The 22,532-nt window shown below is 40.4% G+C and overlaps 1 protein-coding gene across 1 annotated transcript in view; it reads right to left on the bottom strand.

Annotated features, from left to right (window-relative positions):
• Nucleotides 1–559: 559 nt before the first annotated feature.
• The window catches only part of LOC122945445, a 40,215-nt gene continuing 18,242 nt past the window's right edge, over nt 560–22,532 (bottom strand). Inside the window, exon 3 of the mRNA XM_044304514.1 lies at nt 560–845. Coding sequence (XP_044160449.1) covers nt 560–845 — 286 coding nt within the window. The remainder of the gene's footprint in view (nt 846–22,532) is intronic.

The raw sequence follows: 22,532 nt of genomic DNA on the forward strand, positions 1-22,532 counted from the left end.
GCAACATTTCATTTGACAAATATACACCAAAAAAGAGCAGTAAAAATAATGGTAAATATCCCCCATGGTTCCGACTTCTCGTACTTGTTTCATCTATATGGGCTATAAACATTTTTCTAACTGTTCTTATTTGCAACTTTCATGCTGATTTTGTGTTTTTTATTTGCTTTGTATTTCACTTGCAGCTGCGTAGTCGGCATTGCTTATTATTATTAATGTCAACCATAGCATGGTCCACATTTTCCAAAATTAAACATAGCACATAATAGAAATTTTACATTGGAAAATTTGCAGCTGTAGAAATGTATTATTTAAATAATCTTCGCCAACAAAGGCACTCTCTTCTTTTCAGGTAGAATAATAGATTTTTCTATTGCAAACTTTATTACACATCCCAAAATGGCAATAGAAATGTGTAGCAACAACTTATTTTGAAAGTGACCTTTCTGTCTAATTTCCAGAAATCAAATATAAAACCAATCTATTCTGTGTTTCTATTACTTTTTATGGAAACATCAAAGGGAGAAGGTTAAAGATTCCAGTAATCTGCTATCAGATTCTAGAATGTACCAATCTTGTTAAATCGTTCTTTTAATCTTCTTTGTAGAGGAGATATCAGAGAAAACTCAAAGGGCTGATTGGAGACCTGATTCATTGCTGCATAGCCTCCCCGGTATATCTGACACATTTCATTCTCTGTAGCTTTAGTCTTCACTAACTTTACTATCCTTTCATCGTAACCTTTCAGTTTCACCATCTGTTTGAGTCTTTGAAAGCACTCATTTTCATTTTTTTGCTGTATCGTTAACCTTTGAGAATTGGTTTCACAGAAATTCTTTTTTTGGCTGAGAAAATGAAATTTGTTTTGATAGAAGTATCGTGTGTGTATAGAAGAGATACTGTATATTAATTCTTGTATTGATGCCTTTACTGTGTATGTGAACACTTTTTTTGGGTGGTGTAAAGAGCATCTATCACGATGATCAACCCTATTGAACCAGGCATGCTGTCTGGTAGGGTTGATCATGCTGACTAATTATGGTACCTTTCTTTTGTATGTTAAACAGCTGCAGAGATGACTTTGTCTTCATTTATATGAAATGAGCAAGTTTGAAAACTGGGGGGGGGGGGGGGGGGGCAATGGCACCTCCTTTCTTGGAACCAGTGGGGGTCCCAGCAGTCAACTTGAAAAGTTTGCACAACCCATTTAAATTTAGTGGTCTGTTCTGGGTTCTGAGTTAATTATATTGTATGAGTCTAAAGTCAAAACTAAAGGGGTTATCCAATACATAATACTGATGATGATGATTTATCCTTAGGATAGGTCACCAATATCAGATCTGCGGGGGTCTGACACCCGGGACCCCCACTGATCAGCTGATTGAAGACAAATCAGCGCTCTATGCAAGCACTGCTTCCTCTTTAGAAGTGCGGTGTAATACAAGCACCCGCTGCTTTCACTTGAATGGAGTGGTTGCCTGTAATTACACTACGCCACCGATCGCACTTCTATCTTAGAGTGGTGCTCGCTGGGAGTGCCACCTCCTTGTCTCCCAGATGATTGGTGGGGGTCCTGGGTGTCGGACCCCTCTGATCAGATATTCATGACCTATCCTGAGGATAGGTCATCAATATTATGGGCTGGATAACCCCTTTAATTTTAGTGCTGTTGTCTGGAGTCTAAAATAATTTTAGCAGTCTTGACTAGGGTCTGAATTAAATTTAGTGGTCTAGTCTGAATTAAGGGAGAAGTCTGGTCTAGGGTCTGAATTTCTGGGTTCTGAAATAATTTTAGGGGTCTGGCTTGGAATCTCAATGAGTTTAAGGGTCTGATCTGCAATCCAAACATCTCAATGAGTTTAGCGGTCTGAATTTGTTTACTGATCTCAGGCCTAATTGATTTTAGGGTTTGGTTTTCCAATTAATAAATAATAATAAACCTGGACTTAAAAAGTTCTGCGAAGTTTGCAAAATGTTAACAAAATGCCATCTCCCTTTTTTGTGTTAATCTGGGGCCTTCGATGGCATCAGACATTCACTAAAGCTAGTTGAGTACTCCTTTTATAGACTGTAAGCATGTACATTTACAGGGTATACAAAAATAATTAAATATTTAGATAGGTCTTGCCAAATATAAGAAGATTGGAAAATAGTCCTCTGCCAATAGAAAACATATTTTGCCCCAAAAGAATCAAAAAAGAGCATGCCCTCCCTCCATCTCAGAGTTATTAGAGCTAGTTATGTGTTTCCATCAGCCCTGGCAGAGAACTATATAAAATATTATTTTCTCTAGGAGCTGCAATATGGAGACATTTTGTTAGCCTCATTTGTGCAGTTAATAGTCTGCAAGAAAACTATTATCACAAGAAAATTTGAAAATAATACTCTGGAGAAAATACAGCCGAAGTGTCAGTGTTTGCTGAACTCTACCTTGTGGAAGATATGGCTTTCTTTTACTAAAGTTTTATGGTAACGAGAAAAAACAAATCATTTTAATACAAAATCACAGAAAATGGCTCATTTCTGGAGAATATGATGTGAAGTGTAACATAAAGGGCCACTGACCCTAATGTCGGCATGGTCAGCATACAGGGCTAAAGTCCTTTTAAATTTGGAAATTTTCATTTGTATAATAAGGGTGACTACTGCATGGGGAAACATTTGCATTGCTAGGGTGTATTCTCACATGGCAGATTTGTTGAATAAAATATTTTTTTAAAGCTTATACAGTCATGTGAAAAAATTAGGACACCCTTTGAAAGCATGTGGTTTTTTGTAACATTTTTAATAAAAGGTTATTTCATCTCCGTTTCAACAATACAGAGAGATTAAAGTAATCCGACTAAACAAAGAAAACTGAAAAGTCTTTTCAAGATCTTCTGTAAATGTCATTCTACAAAAATGCCTATTCTAACTGAGGAAAAAGATAGGACACCCTTGCCCCTAATAGCGAGTGTTACCTCCTTTGGCTGAAATAACTGCAGTGAGACGGTTCTTGTAGCCATCTACCAGTCTTCGACATCGGTCTGAGGAAATTTTACCCCACTCCTCAATGCAGAACTTTTTCAGCTGTGAGATGTTTGAGGGGTTTCTTGCACGTACAGCCCTTTTCAAGTCACCCCACAGCATCTCAATGGGATTCAAATCTGGACTTTGACTTGGCCATTCCAGGACTCTCCATTTCTTCTTTTTCAGCCAATCTTTGGTTGATTTACTAGTATGTTTTGGGTCATTGTCATGTTGCATGGTCCAGTTCCGCTTCAGCTTTAATTTTCTAACTGATGGTCTCACATGTTCTTCAAGCACCTTCTGATACACAGTAGAATTCATCGTGGATTCTATGATGGTGAGCTGACCAGGTCCTGCTGCAGCAAAGCAGCCCCAAACCATGACACTTCCACCTCCATGCTTCACAGTTGGTATGAGGTTCTTTTCTTGGAATGCTGTGTTTGGTTTACGCCAAACATGTCCTCTGCTGTTGTGTCCAAATAATTCAATTTTGGACTCATCTGTCCAAAGAACATTATTCCAGAAGTCCTGGTCTTTGTCAACTTTATCTCTGGCAAATGTCAGTCTGGCCTCGATGTTTCTCTTGGAAAGCAAAGGTTTCCTCCTTGCACACCTCCCATGCAAGTTAAACTTGTACAGTCTCTTTCTGATTGTAGAGGCATGTACTTCTACATCAACAGTAGCCAGAGCCTGCTGTAGTTCTCGAGATGACACTTTAGGGTTTTTGGAGACCTCTTTTAGCATCTTGCGGTCTGCTCTTGGGGTGAACTTGCTGGGGCGACCAGTCCTGGGCATGTTGGCAGTTGTTTTGAAAGCCCTCCACTTGTAGACTATCTTCCGGACAGTGGAATGGCTGATTTCAAAATCTTTTGAGATCTTTTTAAATCCCTTCCCAGACTCATAGGCTGCTACAATCTTTTTTCTGAAGTCCTCTGACAGCTCTTCTGCTCTCACCATGGTGCTCACTCTCACTTCAACAGTCAGGAGCACACCAAACTAAATGTCTGAGGTTTAAATAGGGCAAGCCTCATTCAACATGCAGAGTAACGATCTACTAATTATGTGCACCTGGTGTGATATACCTGTGTGAGATCTGAGCCAATTTAAGAGGGAATACATGTGAGGGTGTCCTATCTTTTTCCTCAGTTAGAATAGGCATTTTTGTAGAATGACATTTACAGAAGATCTTGAAAAGACTTTTCTTCAGTTTTCTTTGTTTAGTTGGATTACTTTAATCTCTCTGTATTGTTGAAACGGAGATGAAATAACCTTTTATTAAAAATGTTACAAAAAACCACATGCTTTCAAAGGGTGTCCTAATTTTTTCACATGACTGTATATCACCATGTGTTTTAAGGATTTATTTTAGTTATTCTTATTAGCTCTTTTTCTTTAATTTTCATTTTAATTGTTACCTTTAATTATTAGTCTTTTAATGTGTATAGACTTGATGCATGGTACAATGAGCTCTAAGCTCTAATGGAACATAGAAACATTTAAACATAGAATGTGTCAGCAGATAAGAACCATTTGGCCCATCTAGTCTGCCCAATATACTAAATATTATGAATAGCCCCTGGTCCTATCTTATATGAAGGATGGCCTTATGCCTATCCCATGCATTCTTAAACTCCATTACTGTATTTCCAGCTACCACTTCTGCAGGAAGGCTATTCCATGCATCCACTACTCTCTCAGTAAAGTAATACTTCCTGATACTACTTTTAAACCTTTGCCCCTCTAATTTAAAACTATGTCCTCTTGTAGCAGTTTTTCTTCTTTTAAATATTCTCTCCTCTTTTACCTTGTTGATTCCCTTTATGTATTTAAAAGTTTCTATCATATCCCCTCTGTCTCGTCTTTCTTCCAAGCTATACATGTTAAGGTCCATTAACCTTTCCTGGTAAGTTTTATCCTGCAATCCATGTACCAGTTTAGTAGCTCTTCTCTGAACTCTCTCCAAAGTATCAATATCCTTCTGGAGATATGGTCTCCAGTACTGCGCACAATACTCCAAATGAGGTCTCACTAGTGCTCTGTAGAGCGGCATGAGCACCTCCCTCTTTCTACTGGTAATGCCTCTCCCTATACACCCAAGCATTCTGCTAGCATTTCCTGCTGCTCTATGACATTGTCTGACTACCTTTAAGTCTTCTGAAATAATGACCCCTAAATTCCTTTCCTCAGATACTGAGGTTAGGACTGTATCACTTATTTTATATTCTGCTCTTGGGTTTTTACACCCCAGGTGCATTATCTTATTAACATAAAATTTTAGTTGCCAGATTTTTGACCATTCCTCTAGTTTTCCTAAATCTTTTTCCATTCGGTGTATCCCTCCAGGAACATCAACCATGTTACAAATCTTTGTGTCATCAGCAAAAAGACACACCTTACCATCAAGGCCTTCTGCAATTTTGCTGATAAAGATATTAAACAAGATGGGTCCCAGAACAGATCCCTGAGGTACCCCACTGGTAACAAGACCATGGTCTGAATATACTCCATTGACTACAACCCTCTGTTGTCTGTCCCTCAGCCACTGACTAATCCATTGAACAATATGGGAGTCCACGCACAAAGACTCCAATTTATTGATAAGCCTTTTATGTGGGACAGTATCAAAAGCCTTACTTGAGTCTAGATAAGCGATGTCTACTGCACCTCTGCCATCTATTATTTTAGTCACCCAATCAAAAAAATCAATAAGATTAGTTTGACATGATCTCCCTGAAGTAAACCCATGCTGTTTTTCATCTTTCAATCCATGGGATTTTAGATGTTCCACAATCCTCTCCTTAAGTATGGTTTCCATTAATTTCCCCACTATTGATGTCAGGCTTACTGGCCTGTAGTTGCCCGATTCCTTCCTACTACCTTTCTTGTGAATGGGCACAACATTTGCTAATTTCCAATCTTCTGGGACGACTCCTGTTGCCAGTGATTGGTTAAATAAATCTGTTAATGGTTTTGCTAGTTCACCGCTAAGCTCTTTTAATAGCTTTGGGCATATCCCATCAGGCCCCTGTGACTTATTTGTATTAATTTTAGAAAGCTGACTTAGAACCTCTTCCTCTGTAAAGACACATGCATAAAAAGATTCATCAGTCTTCTTTCCTAACTGAGGTCCTTTTCCTTCATTTTCCTTTGTAAAAACTGAACAGAAGTATTCATTGAGGCAGTCAGCTAGTTCTTTATCCTCTTCTATATACCTTCCTTCTTTTGTTTTTAATTTGGTAATTCCTTGTTTTAGTTTCCTTTTTTCATTTATGTATCTGAAGAATATCTTATCGCCTTTTTTTCTCATGACTGAGCTAATTTATCTTCTGCCTGTGCTTTAGAAGCTCTTATAACTTGTTTGGCCTCTCTCTGCCTAATCTTATAAATTTGCCTGTCATCCTCGTTTTTATTATTTTTTATTACTAAATGCTATCTTTTTGTTTTTAATGATTTTGGCCACTTCTGCTGAGTACCATAGCGGTCTCTTCCTTTTTTTTGCTTTTACTGACAAGCCTAATGCAATTTTCTGTTGCCTTCAATAGTGCCACTTTTAAGCAGTCCCATTTCTCCCCGACTCCAATGAAACTGTTCCAATCTGATAGGGACTCGTATACCACTAATCTAATTTTAGAAAAGTCAGTTTTTCTAAAATCTAAAACTTTTGTTTTTGTGTGGTGTGACTCAGTCACTGTACTTATAGTAAACCACACTGACTGGTGATCACTAGATCACAAGCTTTCCCCTACAGTAATATCAGATACCAAATTCCCATTTGTGAATACTAAATCTAAAATGGCCCCCTTCCGGGTTGGCTCCTACTACTTGGTGTAGAGAATTTTGAATATCTGAACTCCTGGCAGAACTAGCTATTTTGGTTTTCCATTTTACATCAGGAAGATTAAAGTCTCCCATAATGATAACTTTCCCCTTCAATGCCATTTTAGCTATTTCCTCAACTAGTAGATAATCTAATTCTTTGATTTGGCTAGGTGGTCTATATATCACACCTACACAAGTTACCTTATGATTATAAAGCTGCAAGGTAACCCAAACTGACTCTAAATTGGTCTCGCTAACTTGTATCAAATTAGATTTTATACTATCTTTCACATTCAGAGCCACCCCTCCCCCCCAACATCTGTAAAGAGTGGTGTCAGAAGACTCCCTTTCTTGTATTCTACCATGACTGGATGTTGGCCTGTGTCACTGCTAGGATGGTCGATAGAGCATCAGCTATGGATCCGTGTCAAGTCAGGATGGACAACATGGGAGCTTGCCAAATAAACACATTTCAGAGTGATTGTTTTTTTTTTTACTATATATGTAAGTTGTTTTATATTTTATGTATTTAATCACACCTAGTAAACCTTTTAATTTACCTAGCCCGTATAAGCCTATTTTATTCCTGGATCTTAGAATTCATGGTAACACACCAACATATTCTGCAGTGCATTATTTGCTGTCCCCCAGTGGAACTCATTATCTAGATTCCCTATCAGTATGTCTTTGGAGTGTAGGAATAAACTGGAGTACCTGGAGGAAACATACATAAACATGGGAAGAACATATAAACTCCATGCAGATTTTGCTTGGTTGGATTCAAACGTAGGATCCCAGCACTGCACTTGGACTAGTGCTAACTACTGAGCCACTGTGCTGCTATTCCATTTATTGCAAATATATTTGCATAAAACCATGTGCTTAATGCTAAAACAACATCATTCAAATGTACTGTACCGTGCAAAGGTTTTAGGCAGATATGAAAATGTTGTAAAGTAAGAATGTTTTAAAAAATAGAAATGTTAATAGTTGAATCTTATCAATTAATAAAATAGAACATGAATGAACAAAAGAGAAATCTAAATCACATCAATATTTGGCGTGATCAGCCTTTGCCTTAAACCCAACATCAACTACAGTTGCACACAGTTTTTGAAGAAACTTGGCAGGGGAAACTAACCACAGATCTTTTGTGGATGCAGTCTTTCTCAAATCCTTTTGTATCTTCATGTAATCCCAACAGGCTCAGTGCTGTTGTGATCAGGGCTTTGTGGGGCCATATCATCATTTCCAGGACTCTTTGTATTTCTTTACACTGAAGATAGTTCTTGAAGACATCGGCTATATGTTTGGGGTCATTGTCCTGCTCCAGAATACATTTCGATCTTATCAGAAGCCCCCTTAATGGCACTGTATGATGGACAAGGCTCTGCCAGTATTTCACAAAATTCAGGACACAATATAGACCTCTGGAGTACAGTTGCTTTACTTTGTGAATGGTTGACCATGCCATGTTTGGTCTGCAGCTGCATGCAAGCACATACATGCCATGGACACAGCTGAGGTGGCAGCTGTAGGCTCCTAAGGGAGGGGCCCAAATCAAGTTGCTCCATCCTTCTTCTTCACAAGTGATGGATTTATGAATGGACTATAAACATGCACATAACTCCCTATTCTTGGTGACTTAAAAGGGGTTCTGCACTTTGTTTTAACTGATGATCTATCCTCTGAATAGATCACCAGCTTCTGATTGGCGGGGGTCCGACACCCGGGACCCCCGATGATCAGCTGTTTGAGAAGGCAGCAGCACTCCAGCAGCGCCGCGGCCTTCTCACTGTTTACCGCCGGCCTAGTGACGTCACGACTAGTATCAACTAGCGTGGGCGGGGCTAAGCTCCATTCAAGTGAACAGAGCTTAGCCCCGCCCATGCTAGTTGATACTAGTTGTGACGTCACTGGGCCGGCGGTAAACAGTGAGAAGGCTGCAGCGCTGCTGGAGCGCCGCTGCCTTCTCAAACAGCTAATTGGCGGGGGTCCCAGGTGTCAGACCCCCGCCGATCAGAAGCTGATGATCTATCCAGAGGATAGATCATGAGTTAAAACAAAGTGCAGAACACCTTTAACATTAGAAAGTTTAGGAAGCAAGGTCAGCAAGCGGGACACAAATCACCTTTGTTCTGCAAAACATGGATAGGAAGGCCAACAAGTGTGAGGTGGCATGTTATGTTAATGGCATGGTCATATAAATCCCATGGGCCCCATTTGGCTTTATGATTGTCAATCTGTCTGCCTTTTCCTTTTTACTGCCCCAGTGCATCACAAATGAAAAATGAAGCAACTTTGCAAGTTTTAGCTAAACATTTCCTACCACTTTCTTTCTAAAGCTTCTATGCAGATCTGTGTGTCTCGATGGAAACAGACAACAAACAAACTCTGTGAAGTCTGAACCTAAAGTCATACTTTCTTCTATCTGCCCCCTACTTTTTAGTAGCTTACATTTTGCATGTTTTTTTTCACAGAAGAAAATGACAAATTTGATTTTGCTTTGTTTAATAAATTAAAGGGGCTGTCTATCATGGGCAATGGGTGCATATTGCTAGGATTGTCTTATAGGTGCGGGACGAGCACCTATATTGAGAATGGAGCCCCGCAAGTGAAGGAGGGCACACTGCGCATGCACAGCCGACCTCTATTCATTTCGTTTGGGAGACTGCTTGGTGGTGGCCGGACCGGATTCCTTCAGCCACCACCTTGCGGGGCTCTATTCTCAATATAGATGTGGCTCCCAGCAGTGGGACCCGCACCTATAAGACAATGGGTGCATATCCTAGCGATATGCCCCCTTTGTCTATGATGAGACAACCCCTTTAATGCTAAATAAATGTGATTTTTTTTAAATTATGCCACCTTTGTCTTTATATGTCGTTTGCATGAAGATCAAATGATGTATTCACATATTTAAAAAATATCTTGAGGTTAATGATTTTTTGAACACTAAATTGTGCCATTCATCTCACTGTCCTAAGTAGCCTTCTACTCTGCCTAACCCTTGTCCTGGCCTTGCTTGCACTTTATTCAGGGAAGGTTTTTTTTGTTCAGCCCACGCCTTTTTAAAGGGATTCTGTCACCAGGTTTCACCCCCTCCAGATAAAAATATGGTTATGTTCAGGGAGCTTTAACCATTCCTAATGTGGTCTTATAAATGTAATCTGTAGGCTCATTTTGCTAAAAATACGCTATTACTAACCTGTCATTCATAAAAATAAGGTGCCCGAGGGGATGTAAATGGCTCCAAGCTGCCGCCCGCACCCGCTGCCGTTTGTTCCCAGCGCCGCCTCATAATCTTCTGTGACGCCTCCCGCTCTCCCTCCCTCCCCCTCCTCCTGCTGTAAGATTGCTGTGACGCCTCCCCCCTCCTCCTGCTATTACATCGCTGTGACGCCTCCCGCTCTCCCTCCCCCCTCCTCCTGCTGTAAGATTGCTGTGACGCCTCCCCCCTCCTCCTGCTATTACATCGCTGTGACGCCTCCTGCTCTCCCTCCCTCCCCCCTCCTCCTGCTGTAACATCGCAATGTTACAGCAGGAGGAGGGGGGAGGGAGAGCGGGAGGTGTCACAGCGATGTAATAGCAGGAGGAGGGGGGAGACGTCACAGCAATCTTACAGCAGGAGGAGGGGGGAGGGAGGGAGGGAGAGCGGGAGGTGTCACAGAGGAATATGAGGCGGCGCTGGGCACGAACGGCGGCGGGTGCGGGCGGCAGCTTGGAACCATTTACATCCCCTTGGGCACCTTATTTTTATGAATGACAGGTTAGTAATAGCGTATTTTTAGCAAAATGAGCCTACAGATTACATTTATAAGACCACATTAGGAATGGTTAAAGCTCCCTGAACATAACCATATTTTTATCTGGAGGGGGTGAAACCTGGTGACAGAATCCCTTTAATAAGTGACAGTGAACTGTAGATTATAAATGTTAGCATTATCCTGGTTTAACCTAGTCGTTTTTAGTTATCTTTTCATGAAGCTATGTTTTTTTTCCATCCGTGACTTCTGTTCTTGATACAGAGGCCCCTGCAATAATCTCTTCTGTATGCCAAAGAGGTATATATCAAAAAGGCTGCAGACTTTAAAATGTCCTTGTGAATTTAAAGACAGCAAATTAATCAAGTGCCGCAGTCAGTGTCATTGTAGGCCAAAACTAACAGTTCATTGTAGCTAATAAATGAGAAATCGGGGAAGCAGATAACGTCCGTATCTCTGAAAACTCCTTTATTCACCTGAATTTTTTTCCCAGCAGTAATCCCAGGCACAAATAATGTTCTAATTCTCTAGTTTAGAACTGTGGATCATGTTGTACGGATTCATTGGCTTCTTAGAAATGCTTTCTCTTAAATGTAACTTTTTTCTTCTTTATTCCATGGAAAAGTGAGTCTTGATAAGACATAGAAGCGGCTTTTCAAAAGTGCAACAAAGAATGCAGAGATAGAAGAGTCTATTGTAACAGGAAACTGCCACAATTGGACAGTGCATCTTGATTGTCAATCTGCCGAGAAGGAAACATTGCTGGAAGTTATTGTGAACTCAGGCTTATATGAACTTTTGTATAAAAGTATAAAATAACCCATCGGCCAAGATGTTTGGGGCGGGGGGGGGGCATGTTCAAAACTAGGAATAGAAGCATTCCTAAAAAACAGAAGTAAAGTGATTGCATCATCTTTTACTTACTAATTACATTAGCACATTAGTATTACAATTATATACACAATAATTTAAAAAATATATTTCCTCTATATTGTGTTATATCTTGTACGGCTTCGAAATGGACATGGGTTTAATTGGCTCAGTGACGTAATGTAATTTACTGTAACAACATGGTTTTCTCCACAAAATACATTTATAGTGTATTTCTTGGAAATTGATTAGGATATGATTCAGCCAAATTGGTTGGCTGATTTATTTCAAGTCTGAATAAATTTGTCCCGAATAGAAATTGCTCCATCTGCTCTGAAAAGTGGTGGGTGACTTTTTTGGGGTCTCATTGGACTGTATGCAACTCATTTCAAGCTCTTTTACACCAAGAGAGCAATGATAATCTTAAAGTGACAGCAAGCAACCTTTTGTCTATGGCTGGTGGTGGTAACAGAATGATTTACACACACACACTGCAGTGTAGGATTTTTATGCTTTAATTTTTAAATGTTCCGAATTTTTTTTGCTGGCAACTGGTTGCCGGGGTGTATCCACAGACACTATCTGATGTCATGTGATCCTCCTTCTTAATCTTTCCTGACCTGAAAAATAGCTGATGCTATTTTGAGCCATTCGCTGGAATCAAATTGCCCAAAATTTGTGTTTGAATTTGACCAAAATTTTTTGAATATCTGGGTTGATTTCGATTAGTTTTAAATTGATTTTCTCATCTCTATTCATCACCTATATAAATGTAGGAATCCCCATCAATCACTAGAATGAGGGACCCAAGTCCTGCTTCACAACAATAGAGGATTTAGAAAGGAGCTCACCTGCTGTTTTATTCATTGTGGGAAACTCTCTATATCAGTGTTCCTCAACTCCAGTCCCCAGGGCCCACCTACTGGTCATGATTTGAGAATATCCCAAAGAATGAATACCTGTCATAAGTCCTAATGCACTAATTATATCACCTGCTCAATACTAAGTAAATACTGAAAACATGACTGTCAGGTGGGCCCTGAGGACTAGAGTTGAGGAACCCTGCTCTATATAACCCTTATAACCCCTGTGTTCTGTGGGCAAATATGAAGACAGTACTGAGATAACACACAATACCGATATACCATATTTTTTGCCCCATAAGACAGATTCCCCCCCATCTGTAGTCTTATAGAGTGAATGCTGCCATTTTTACTTTGCTAACACTGATACATCGCCGGTCGCGATGCTGCACAGCGTGGCCTGCGATGTGTCAGTGGGGAGGGGCAGGAGGCCAGCAACTGGCTGGGCCCGATGCAGTCATTGTACTCTATTACACCGGGCCCTGCTCACAGCAGTATTCATATGTAAAGTGTAGGCATGGGAGTTTGTTACTGTATTGCAATCCTCTGCAGCAGTATCGCAATTCACTGTAGTACTCATTATAAAACTACTGTAGCAGGCTAGGCTGGCCGGTCACTCACTTTGTCACGTGTATGCTCCTCACACTTTATTAGTGAAGCATCCGGAGCAGGCGCGTGACGAAGTGAGTGACATTACGCTGCCGGCCAGCCTGCCTGCTACGGGAGTTTCATAGTGAGTACTACAGTGGATTGCGATACTTTAACAAAGCTCCCATGCCTACACTTTACATATGAATACTGCTGTGAGCGGGGTCCGGTGTAATAGAGTACAATGACTGCACCGGGCCCCACCGCGATTCCAATACCAGTTGTCGGCCTCCACCCCCTATATTGGGGGTCACTATGTATACAGGGACACTGTTATGGTGGGATCTGTGGATGACACATATATAGATCCCTCCCATAATAGAGTCATCCACAGGTCTCCCCTTAACAGTGTCATCCACAGATCCCCCATAACAGTGCATCATCCGCAGATCCCCCATAACAGCTCCATCCACAGATCCCCATAACAGTGTCATCCACAGATCCCCCATAACAGTGCGTTATCCACAGATCCCCCATAACAGTGCCATCCACAGATCCCCATAACAGTGTCATCCACAGATCCCCCATAACAGTGTCATCCACAGATCTCCCCATATCAGTGTCATCCACAGATCCCCATAACAGTGTCATCCACAGATCCCCCATAACAGTGTGTCATCCACAGATCCCCCCATAACAGCTCCATCCACAGATCCCCATAACAGTGTCATCCACAGTTCCCCCATAACAGTGCGTCATCCACAGATCCCCAAAACAGTGCTTCATCCACAGATCCCCTCCATAACATCATCATCCACAGACCACCATTAGTTCAAAACCCACCAAAAGCACACCTTTTGGTTCAAATTTTTTTTCTTATTTTCCTCCTCAAAAATACGGTAAATAATTTAGTGAGAATCTAAAAAATGTCCCATGTTGCCCATAAGAACCAATCAGAGCTCAGCCTTTGTTTATTAAACTACTCTGGAAAAATGAAAGCTGCACAATGATTGATTACTATGAGCAACATTAGTGTACCGCTAGATAAAGGATGCTATGAAAATTGTGAGTTTGGAACATTGTTAAACCACTACTCTACATCAAAATTGTGTGTTTTGATATTTTCTGTTCAGTTGTGGTGGCCATTTTTGTAACAAAACACTTGTATTTTAGAAACTGCTACATTTCTAGAACACACAATATAACTAGAGTATCAAACTTTTTTTTATGAAACACCAAAAGATAACTTTTTCAAAGTTCCAATGTACAAATGTCAGCTTTTGAGGAAACCTCTGTCATCTTCAGTGGTGCATATGGCATGTCGTACTTTTCTGAACAAATACAGCTCAAACTAATACTTTTGCAGAACATCTCCCCAGTCTGACTGTTAAAACATAAAAACACAATTTCTTTTTCACCACAGTAGAAAATCTAACTCATCAATCATAAGAAGAAATACGTGTGACATCCAAGGGAATGAACGTCCGTCTCCTATAAAACTCTACTAACAGAGCTGTCTATAGTTTGTACATGGTGCTAATATGTGTATTAGAGAAAGTCTAATTATAAACTACAGGGGGGCAAAGGTTTCAGTTGCACGAGGGCTCTGGGACTTGAAGGGGTCAAAATGGTCCCTATGCACCATATGAGGGGATCAGTACTACTAAAGGTGGCCAAACTCATTAGATTAAGGTCGGTCACTTGCTTTCGGTGGAATCATACATATTGGATGATTAGATTGCTTTCATTTAGTCTATGTTGGGAAAAAAATGGTTTAAGCACATTGAATTTCAGCTTCCTCTCTGATTTCAGAACATGGTCATACTGAACATCAACATATGCCAGAAGTTGAGAGGAATACTTTGTTTGGCCAACACCTAATGAATGTATATATCTACTATAAGACTTGTTATTGTTAGTGGGTACTGCAGTAGCTGATGTAATCTTGACTCGTGACTCCAGGAAGCAGTGGCCAGTAGGAAAAAAAATTAGGCTCAGAAATTCAGCATCACTGAACCTAAATAAGAATGGCTTTCAAGAGTTATAATTGTTATAAAGGTCACTTGTTCTTTAAATTTATGTCCAACTGGTAGATCTTCTCAATGCTCAGATGGTTCACATCTTGCATGCTTCGAGCCTTGATGGTGCTTTCTCATGAACTTTTCATTCACGCAAAAGTCCAGAGAAGAAGGTCACTCGTTGATAAGTCAACAGCATAACAAAAATGTATGTTGCTGGATATTTTTTTTGTTAAGAATCGTCTTATTTTTATGAGAGCAAATTTGAAAGAAGCTATTGAAATGGCAAATAACTAGGTCTAGAAATAGTGCTGGCTACTTTTGGTGTCTCGGATTGACTTTAATATTAGAGAGCTAGATATGCCATAAACATCCTTGAAAAGTATTGTGTTTTAGCTTTAAAGTAATCACAGTTTGGCTATTTATATTGCAGAGCTCACTATTCCCTATGTTAACACAGAGTTAAAAAATAAAATTTTGACTGTCTAAAGCCTCGTATGAGGGAGCCTAGGATCTTAAAGAGGCTCTGTCAGCATGATCAATCCTATTAAACCAGACATACTGGCTGGTAGAGCTCATCATGCTGATGAAAACAATACATTTATTTTGTCTGTATGTCAAACAGCTGCTGAGAAATTCGTCTTTTTTTATTAATATGTAAATTAGCAAGTTGGAGCACCAGGGGCCAGAGTTGAATCCTTGGAGCACAGGTTTTTTAACACCCCTGTGCTCTGCACACTCCCCCCCCTCTCCTTGATTGACAGGGCTAGACATCAGTATGCTGAGGGCAGAGCTGTGTCCTAGCATATACATATCATATACACTGCATACTGTAGCCTCAGCATATTGAGAAGAGTAGATTTCTATGTTTATAAAGCTAATATACATATTTTATTCACAGGCACAATATATGATTATAATGAAACCAGTAATACGTGTTAGCTTTCTAAGTATAGAAAAACCACAATCCTTAATATGATCAAGCTATAGCCTTATCAAGAAGTTTACTCTAGTTCCTCAGGGCCAGTTCATACAGAGTTTTTGGCACTGATTTTGGAGTGTTTCTGACTCAAAATCCACTCAAAACACCTCAAAACAGTTCCTCATTCATTTCAAAGGCAAGCAGTATTAGTTTTTTTTCCCATGTGGAAAAAGAAGCATGGAAAAAAAGAAGCAGCGTGCCCTATCTTGGGGCAGAATCTGCACTAAATCTCCCATTGAAATGAATAGGAAGCATTAAAAAACAGCTCCGCATTTGTCCATGTGTTTTTTGATGCGTTTTCCGCAAACTTTTTGGAGTGAATCTGCAACTAAAACGACTAGCTTAAAATGCAGTTTTGTACTGATGTAAACACCTATTGATAAAAAAGTGCCCCAAAAAAGCATTAAAAACGCACGAAAAACATGCACGGATTACACGTTGCATTTTGTAGGCAAATTTTCAAAATCCATTGTGTGAAAATACCCTTTGAATAGTCAAATGGCATAGAGGGCTAAACTTAAAGGAGCATTCCAGGATTTTACTGATGGCCTATCCTCAGCGCTCAATATCTGATTGGTGAGGGGACAACACCCTGCAATCCTGCCAATCAGCTGTTGCAGTGTAGTTTCGCTGCCAGAAGTTGGCAAGGACATACATTGTGCAGTGGACACAGCACTGCAAGACAACACAGCTGATGACTGAGCATCTACTTTTTGTTGCCAACATGATTATTAGTATATGCCTTGAGTTATAGAAATTTAGTAGTAGAGGTAAAGGGCATGTTCCCAAATTTTATTTTCTAATAATGAGTCACTGAAACTTTTTCCTATGTCTTCTTTACAATGGAAGTTAAATAAAATCTGGGTCAAGGATCTTGAATGCTGTACCTGGTTTCCTTGAATTTCTATTAGTAGGAGACCGTACCACAGCTATTTTTATATCTTCCAAAGTGGTTTTCAGACATTATTCTCTGGTATACCGTTACTGTTTGACTGCAAATAAGCTGAACACTTTATCTGAACGTATGGAATATGAATACAAGCAGATTATACAATTCAACTGAACGAACTTGAATGAACTTGACTAGAGCAGGAATACGGAGTTGCGCTTGTCAAAATTGATCTCTTGAATAAAGAACATATACTCTCTATAAATACAAATGCAATTTTCCTGTGATAAGTGAAAGGAATTGACTGCACTACAATTATAATCAGAGAGGAGTAAAGTTTTGAAAAATTTGATTCGTCAGCTTCGCCAAGAAATTCCATTCATTCTGAATTAATTTGTCACGAATCGCTATAAATCTGGTACACTCAGCCTAAACTGCCTAATCATATTCTTCCCACTTGGCGATCCAGTCTTAGTGTGAAGGCTTGGAAGTGAAACTGCAGGGAGAGTGCATGGAAAATGTACATCAGTGTGCAAGAGCTGTGTCCAAACGGCTCCTTAGTGGAACAAAATAAAGTAATGGAGGCAGCGGCAATGAAGTAGTGGAGAATTTTTTTTTCTTTTAATGCATGTTATGGCAGTCCAAACACATGCTTTTTAATCCCTTCTGTTAGCTGTCGAATTACTGTGCATCAGTATTACAGGTTAATGTTACCGTCAGGTCTAGTTTGTGCTTATAAACAAAGTGACACGTGATAGAGGAGAGACAAAGTAAGTCTCATGATATTTCATGAAACTTTGGAAAAACCTCAGTGGAGGCAATACATTTTAAGAAGGATGGAGCTGATATTCTTAACAACGTTTTTAAAAGAATTGGAATCGGATACCACAATATGAACCCAATATGCTCAAGCCTGGTTCCTATCTCCAGTTGGCGAGGAGATAGCCAGTGTTCGATTTCTTTATTGATGACGCCGAAAAGATTCTCTCCGGTGTGGCTCAGTTCGCCCAGACTAACGAGATGCAGAACCACGTGATAACGCCTAGCTTTTGCATAGGTGATATGATGGAGGACCACCGTGAACTATTTCTAGAGAGGAGGGTAAGGACAAGGTGGAGGATAAGGAGGAAGAGTAGGAAATTGGTGCTGAAATCCCACCATTACAATGCGGAGGCGGCATTGCCAACACCTGGCCAAGTTGCTGGTATGCCTGGCCCGGAATGAGATTTTACCAGTGGGTTGTGAATGACATATATTTTCTTTGACCATAGTTACAACTCCATACATCAGCGCTGTCGTGAACAGACACTGAGAGGCCCAAGGACTGGCCCACCTTCTGCTCAAGTTACGTGTGCAGAGCTGGTACAGCTTTTTGGGGAAAAGTAATGTCGGTTTGCGATTCTCCAGCTTGGCTGGGCACAAGCCATCAGTTCTCTGAAATGTGCAGAGCCAAATACATGGAAAGGAAGGGACTGTAGTACCAGCAACATGGCCAGGAGCATGTTGAGCTTCTGCGTCACTGGATGTATGCAGGCATACTGATGTCTTTTTGCAATCACCTCGGTGATCAATTGCTGTCGAAACAAGAAATGAGGAAAAAGAGGAGGAGGAGCATCTGGAGCAATAGATGACATTGAAGTCAATGGAAAAAAACGACAGCTTCCTTCTGCTGACATTGTAGAGCCCTGACTGCTGGAGAGAGGGTGCAGGCTGGTGGGAGATGCAGCGGTTTCTGCATCAGGCGGTAAGACTAAATGATTGGCACGGTTTTTCCACTCTACTTTATGATGACGCTCCATGTGTTCATGCAGGGCCGTCGTGCCAACATTAGCACCCGGGCTGCGCCTCATCTTCTGCCCAAACATCCTGCATACTGCCACGTTAACATCCCCCAGTATGGCATTTTCCCTCGACGAATGCGTGATGCCTGCTTGCTCCTGATTTTATGCTAGTTTGTTCTTCATAAGTAGTCTTCCAAGTAGCAGATGGTGTACCCCTCCTGCATTTGGCTCCAGATCTCCCACTGCTTCCACCCTGCTGTCTCACGGGCATGCTTCTACCCTGCAGGCTAATGGGCACGGTGCCACCCTCGCCTGATGATGAAAATGTCCCCTCTTCACCTGGCTCTCATGTGTGATCAGCTACATCATCATTTTACAAATGTTTGGTCGTCACTTGTGTCACCCTCTGACCTCTTGCAACATGTGCTCCCACCCAACTGTCATCATCAGTAGTTGCATGTCTAAAGGAGTCTGCAGGGCACCTCTCCTCCAAGTCTGTGCTGGCCTGTAACTGCTGACTGTCCTCAAAAAGCTCATAGTCGCTGATAAGTGGAGCAGAGCCAGAGTCTATCATAACTTGGTTAGCAGAAGGAGCAACAAAAGCAAGAGGCAGGTTCAGGACAGGTGAAAGAATGAAGGCAGTTCCTGGGCCATGCCAACTTAGTGTGGTGTCAGAGGAGCCCACCAATTCATGGTTGTGTGTAACTGTTGTCACTTGAGATGATTGCGAAAAGCAACCATTCCAGTGTAGCTGGATTGTTGGTCAAAGCATGACGCCGGATGACAGCTCTGGCCTGTTGCTGCAGCTGCTACCACCCCCCCTTCTTCTGTTGCTACTTGTGCCTCCTACAACATCATTTTTGCCACTTCAGGCAACTGTCTATTGGCCATAGTGTATAACAACTGTATCACCAACAGAACTGATTAACTATAAATGTCGGTGCACTTGACAGTGATGCACACGGCAAAATATTACACATGCTGAAGTTTTTGTCTGTGCTGCGGATATAGTGAATGGGGCCAGGGTAGACTTCCGGTAGTATGTGCAAACATTAGTACGGATCCGGCAGGCTGTTCCCCTGCCGGACAATCCTAGCACCAGTGTGAAAGAAGCCTTACTATATCACTAACAGAACATATTTACTATAATTGTTGGTGCACTTGACAGTGATGCACATAGCGATATATTACACCTGCCTTCAATATTGAGGCACAGCAACTGTATCGCTAACAGAATGGATTAACTATGAATGCACCCTGCAGTCTCTCTGCACTCTCCCTCTCCAATATTGTTTTTAAAACCCTCGCTACCAGTCTAAAATGGGTAATTTTTTTTTAGACCTTATAGAACATCTCTCCAATGACGAGTAACACATTGTCTTGAATTATCCTCCTCCAAGAGCATGACACAGGGTGGGAATACATTTAATATAGGGTATACTTTGCTGAATCAGACAAATAAAATAAAATTAGAATATTGATGACATATCTGGATAACAACATCCGGCACCCCACTGATCAGCTGTTACGTTCAGCTGCCGACACTGGAAAGTATACAAAGGATGAAGTCAGAAGCACAAGGCTCCATCCACTGTGCAGTAGCCATGCCAAGTACAACAGCAGCTCCCATATAAATGAAAAGGAGCTGAGCTGCAGTAAGCGTGCTCTAAAACTACACAGTGGAATAGCTGATCAGTGGAGTGTTGGGTGTTGGACCTTAGCCAAAGTGATATATGACCTATCCGTTGGATAGATTATCAATATTTAAGTACCAGAAAGCCATTTAAAGAGGACCTTTCATGGGTCCAGACATTATAAAATAAGTAGCACTGTTATTCTGAGGACTAAGGTCCAGTTTAATCTTTTTATGGAGCACACCTAAGTTGAAGCATGTTCTGGGAACATACCTATATATCTGCTATACTGTATATAACTACTGTATATCTTGCATCAGATGTTATAAAGTGACCATTTGAATCAATTTGTCTTCCATGTCCTTAATCGACTCGTTGAACCTTTGTTGGACAATATATTTGATTCATCTTAGATATGAATTCATTTGAAACTCTTAATGCCATGATGTTCTTTTAAATTAAGCTTCTGGAGGAAAACAGCAGAATATTAACATTTTGTCCTGATAGAATGTCCTCGGAATACAGCATGGGTCTACAATTCTAATTACCAGGGATTTATAGTGATGGATAGTCTGCAAGAAAAAGGAACAAATTAAATTACTGGGAAGGCTAGAACTCTTGCGTTTCTAATTCATTAATGTCCCCTGCTAGCTCATTTTCAGTCATTTACATGTGAACCAGTAATTTACAAAGTTGAGTCAAAAACAAATCTTCCAAGAACCTATTACGGCTTATGTCAAGAAAAAAACACTGATGTGCCACAATTACCATGTTGGCTATTTAACTTAACACTAAAAATCTGTGTTTCAATATTAAATTGGATGGCTTTAATTCTTTCACTGAAGCAGTCATGCTACCGACTTTTGATTACTTTGGACTCAGTAAACTATAAAATGGTCTGAAGACTAAAGCTTTGCTTCTTCCCCTACTCAAACAGATGTAATCATTGACTATCTTCTGACTATTAAGATACTCAAATTTATGACTGTGATGAAATTACTTATGTTACACAAGTACTACATTCCTACTGAACCTAGGTAGTTCAACCCATGAAATCTATCCCATATCAATGTAGTCTCCTTAAAGGGGTTGCTACAGCAAGACATTGCATTCTCAAAAGCAAGCCAGAATGGCTACTAGAACCCTTGGTAATCTGCCACTAGTGATGAGCGAATTTCTTCAAATTAAAGATGCAAATTGGCTGAATCAGTCGTGTGATTTGTGGCAAATAAATTCGAACCAAATTAAAAGTGTTCCAATTGATCTGAAAAGTTGTGGAAGACATTTTGGGGTTTCCTAAGACTGTATGCAACCCCATTGCAAGCCAGCATTAGTAATCTTAAAGTGACATTTGGGGCTATGGGTAAACGCATGGCTGGTGGCGGTAAAAAAAAACTACCTTGTTAAAAAACAAACCGCACTTTAGGAGGTTTTGCATTTTTTTAAAGAATTTTCATTTTTTTGTAGCAAATGCCTTCCGTTGTGTTTAGACACATCTCCCGGGGTCATGTGGTCCTCCTTCTTCACCTTTCCTGCCTTCTGAGCTGAAAAATGGCTGAGATTATTTTCAAAAATTCACCCGTCAAATCACCAAAAATTGGACCAGAATTTTTAGAAAATTCTGAAATTGGTTTGCCACACACTTGCTCTGCAAATCAATGGTCAGCTATTCAAATAAATGGATAACCATGAAAAAGAAATAGGTCTGGATGAGAGCTGCCTTCTTTAGTGGCTCTCCAGACCAAACTACAAAGGCCACAATAAAATATATATCACTAGTGGGTGTACAGAATAATTCACTAACATCTATCAAAACTAATTAACTCCACCAAACCATAGTAAATACATTAAGGGTTAAAAATGGTACATTAAATTGTAAACAGACATGATTAAACTCCACTATAAATAGAACCTCAGCTAATTGCACTCTTCAAAAATAAAAGATAAACAGACCGGTGAAGTGGCACCACACCACCCCAATGTACATTTCACCTTTGCCTTCTCAAGAGGTGCAACAAGTATATGACACATAAAGATTAATTTATTTTATATGGTTTGATGGAGTGTATTCATTTTGATAGGTGTTAGTGGCTTTTTGCTTTGTTAATAGGAATCTGTCACCCCAATTTTGGACCATTGTCTGTAGTAACTCATGAGTAGTACTGCAGATATGGGTTCCAGATGTCTATTTTTTATTTACCTATTGTCCCTATTCCCCCACTGCCAGCACTCAGAGTTACATTAAAATACATAGTCAGGACTGCTGTGCTGAAATACATAGTCAGGACTGCTCCATTATGTTAGACTAGCACAGG

Source organism: Bufo gargarizans, chromosome 8 (genome assembly GCF_014858855.1).
Source record: "Bufo gargarizans isolate SCDJY-AF-19 chromosome 8, ASM1485885v1, whole genome shotgun sequence".
Classification (NCBI taxonomy): Eukaryota; Metazoa; Chordata; class Amphibia; order Anura; family Bufonidae; genus Bufo; species Bufo gargarizans.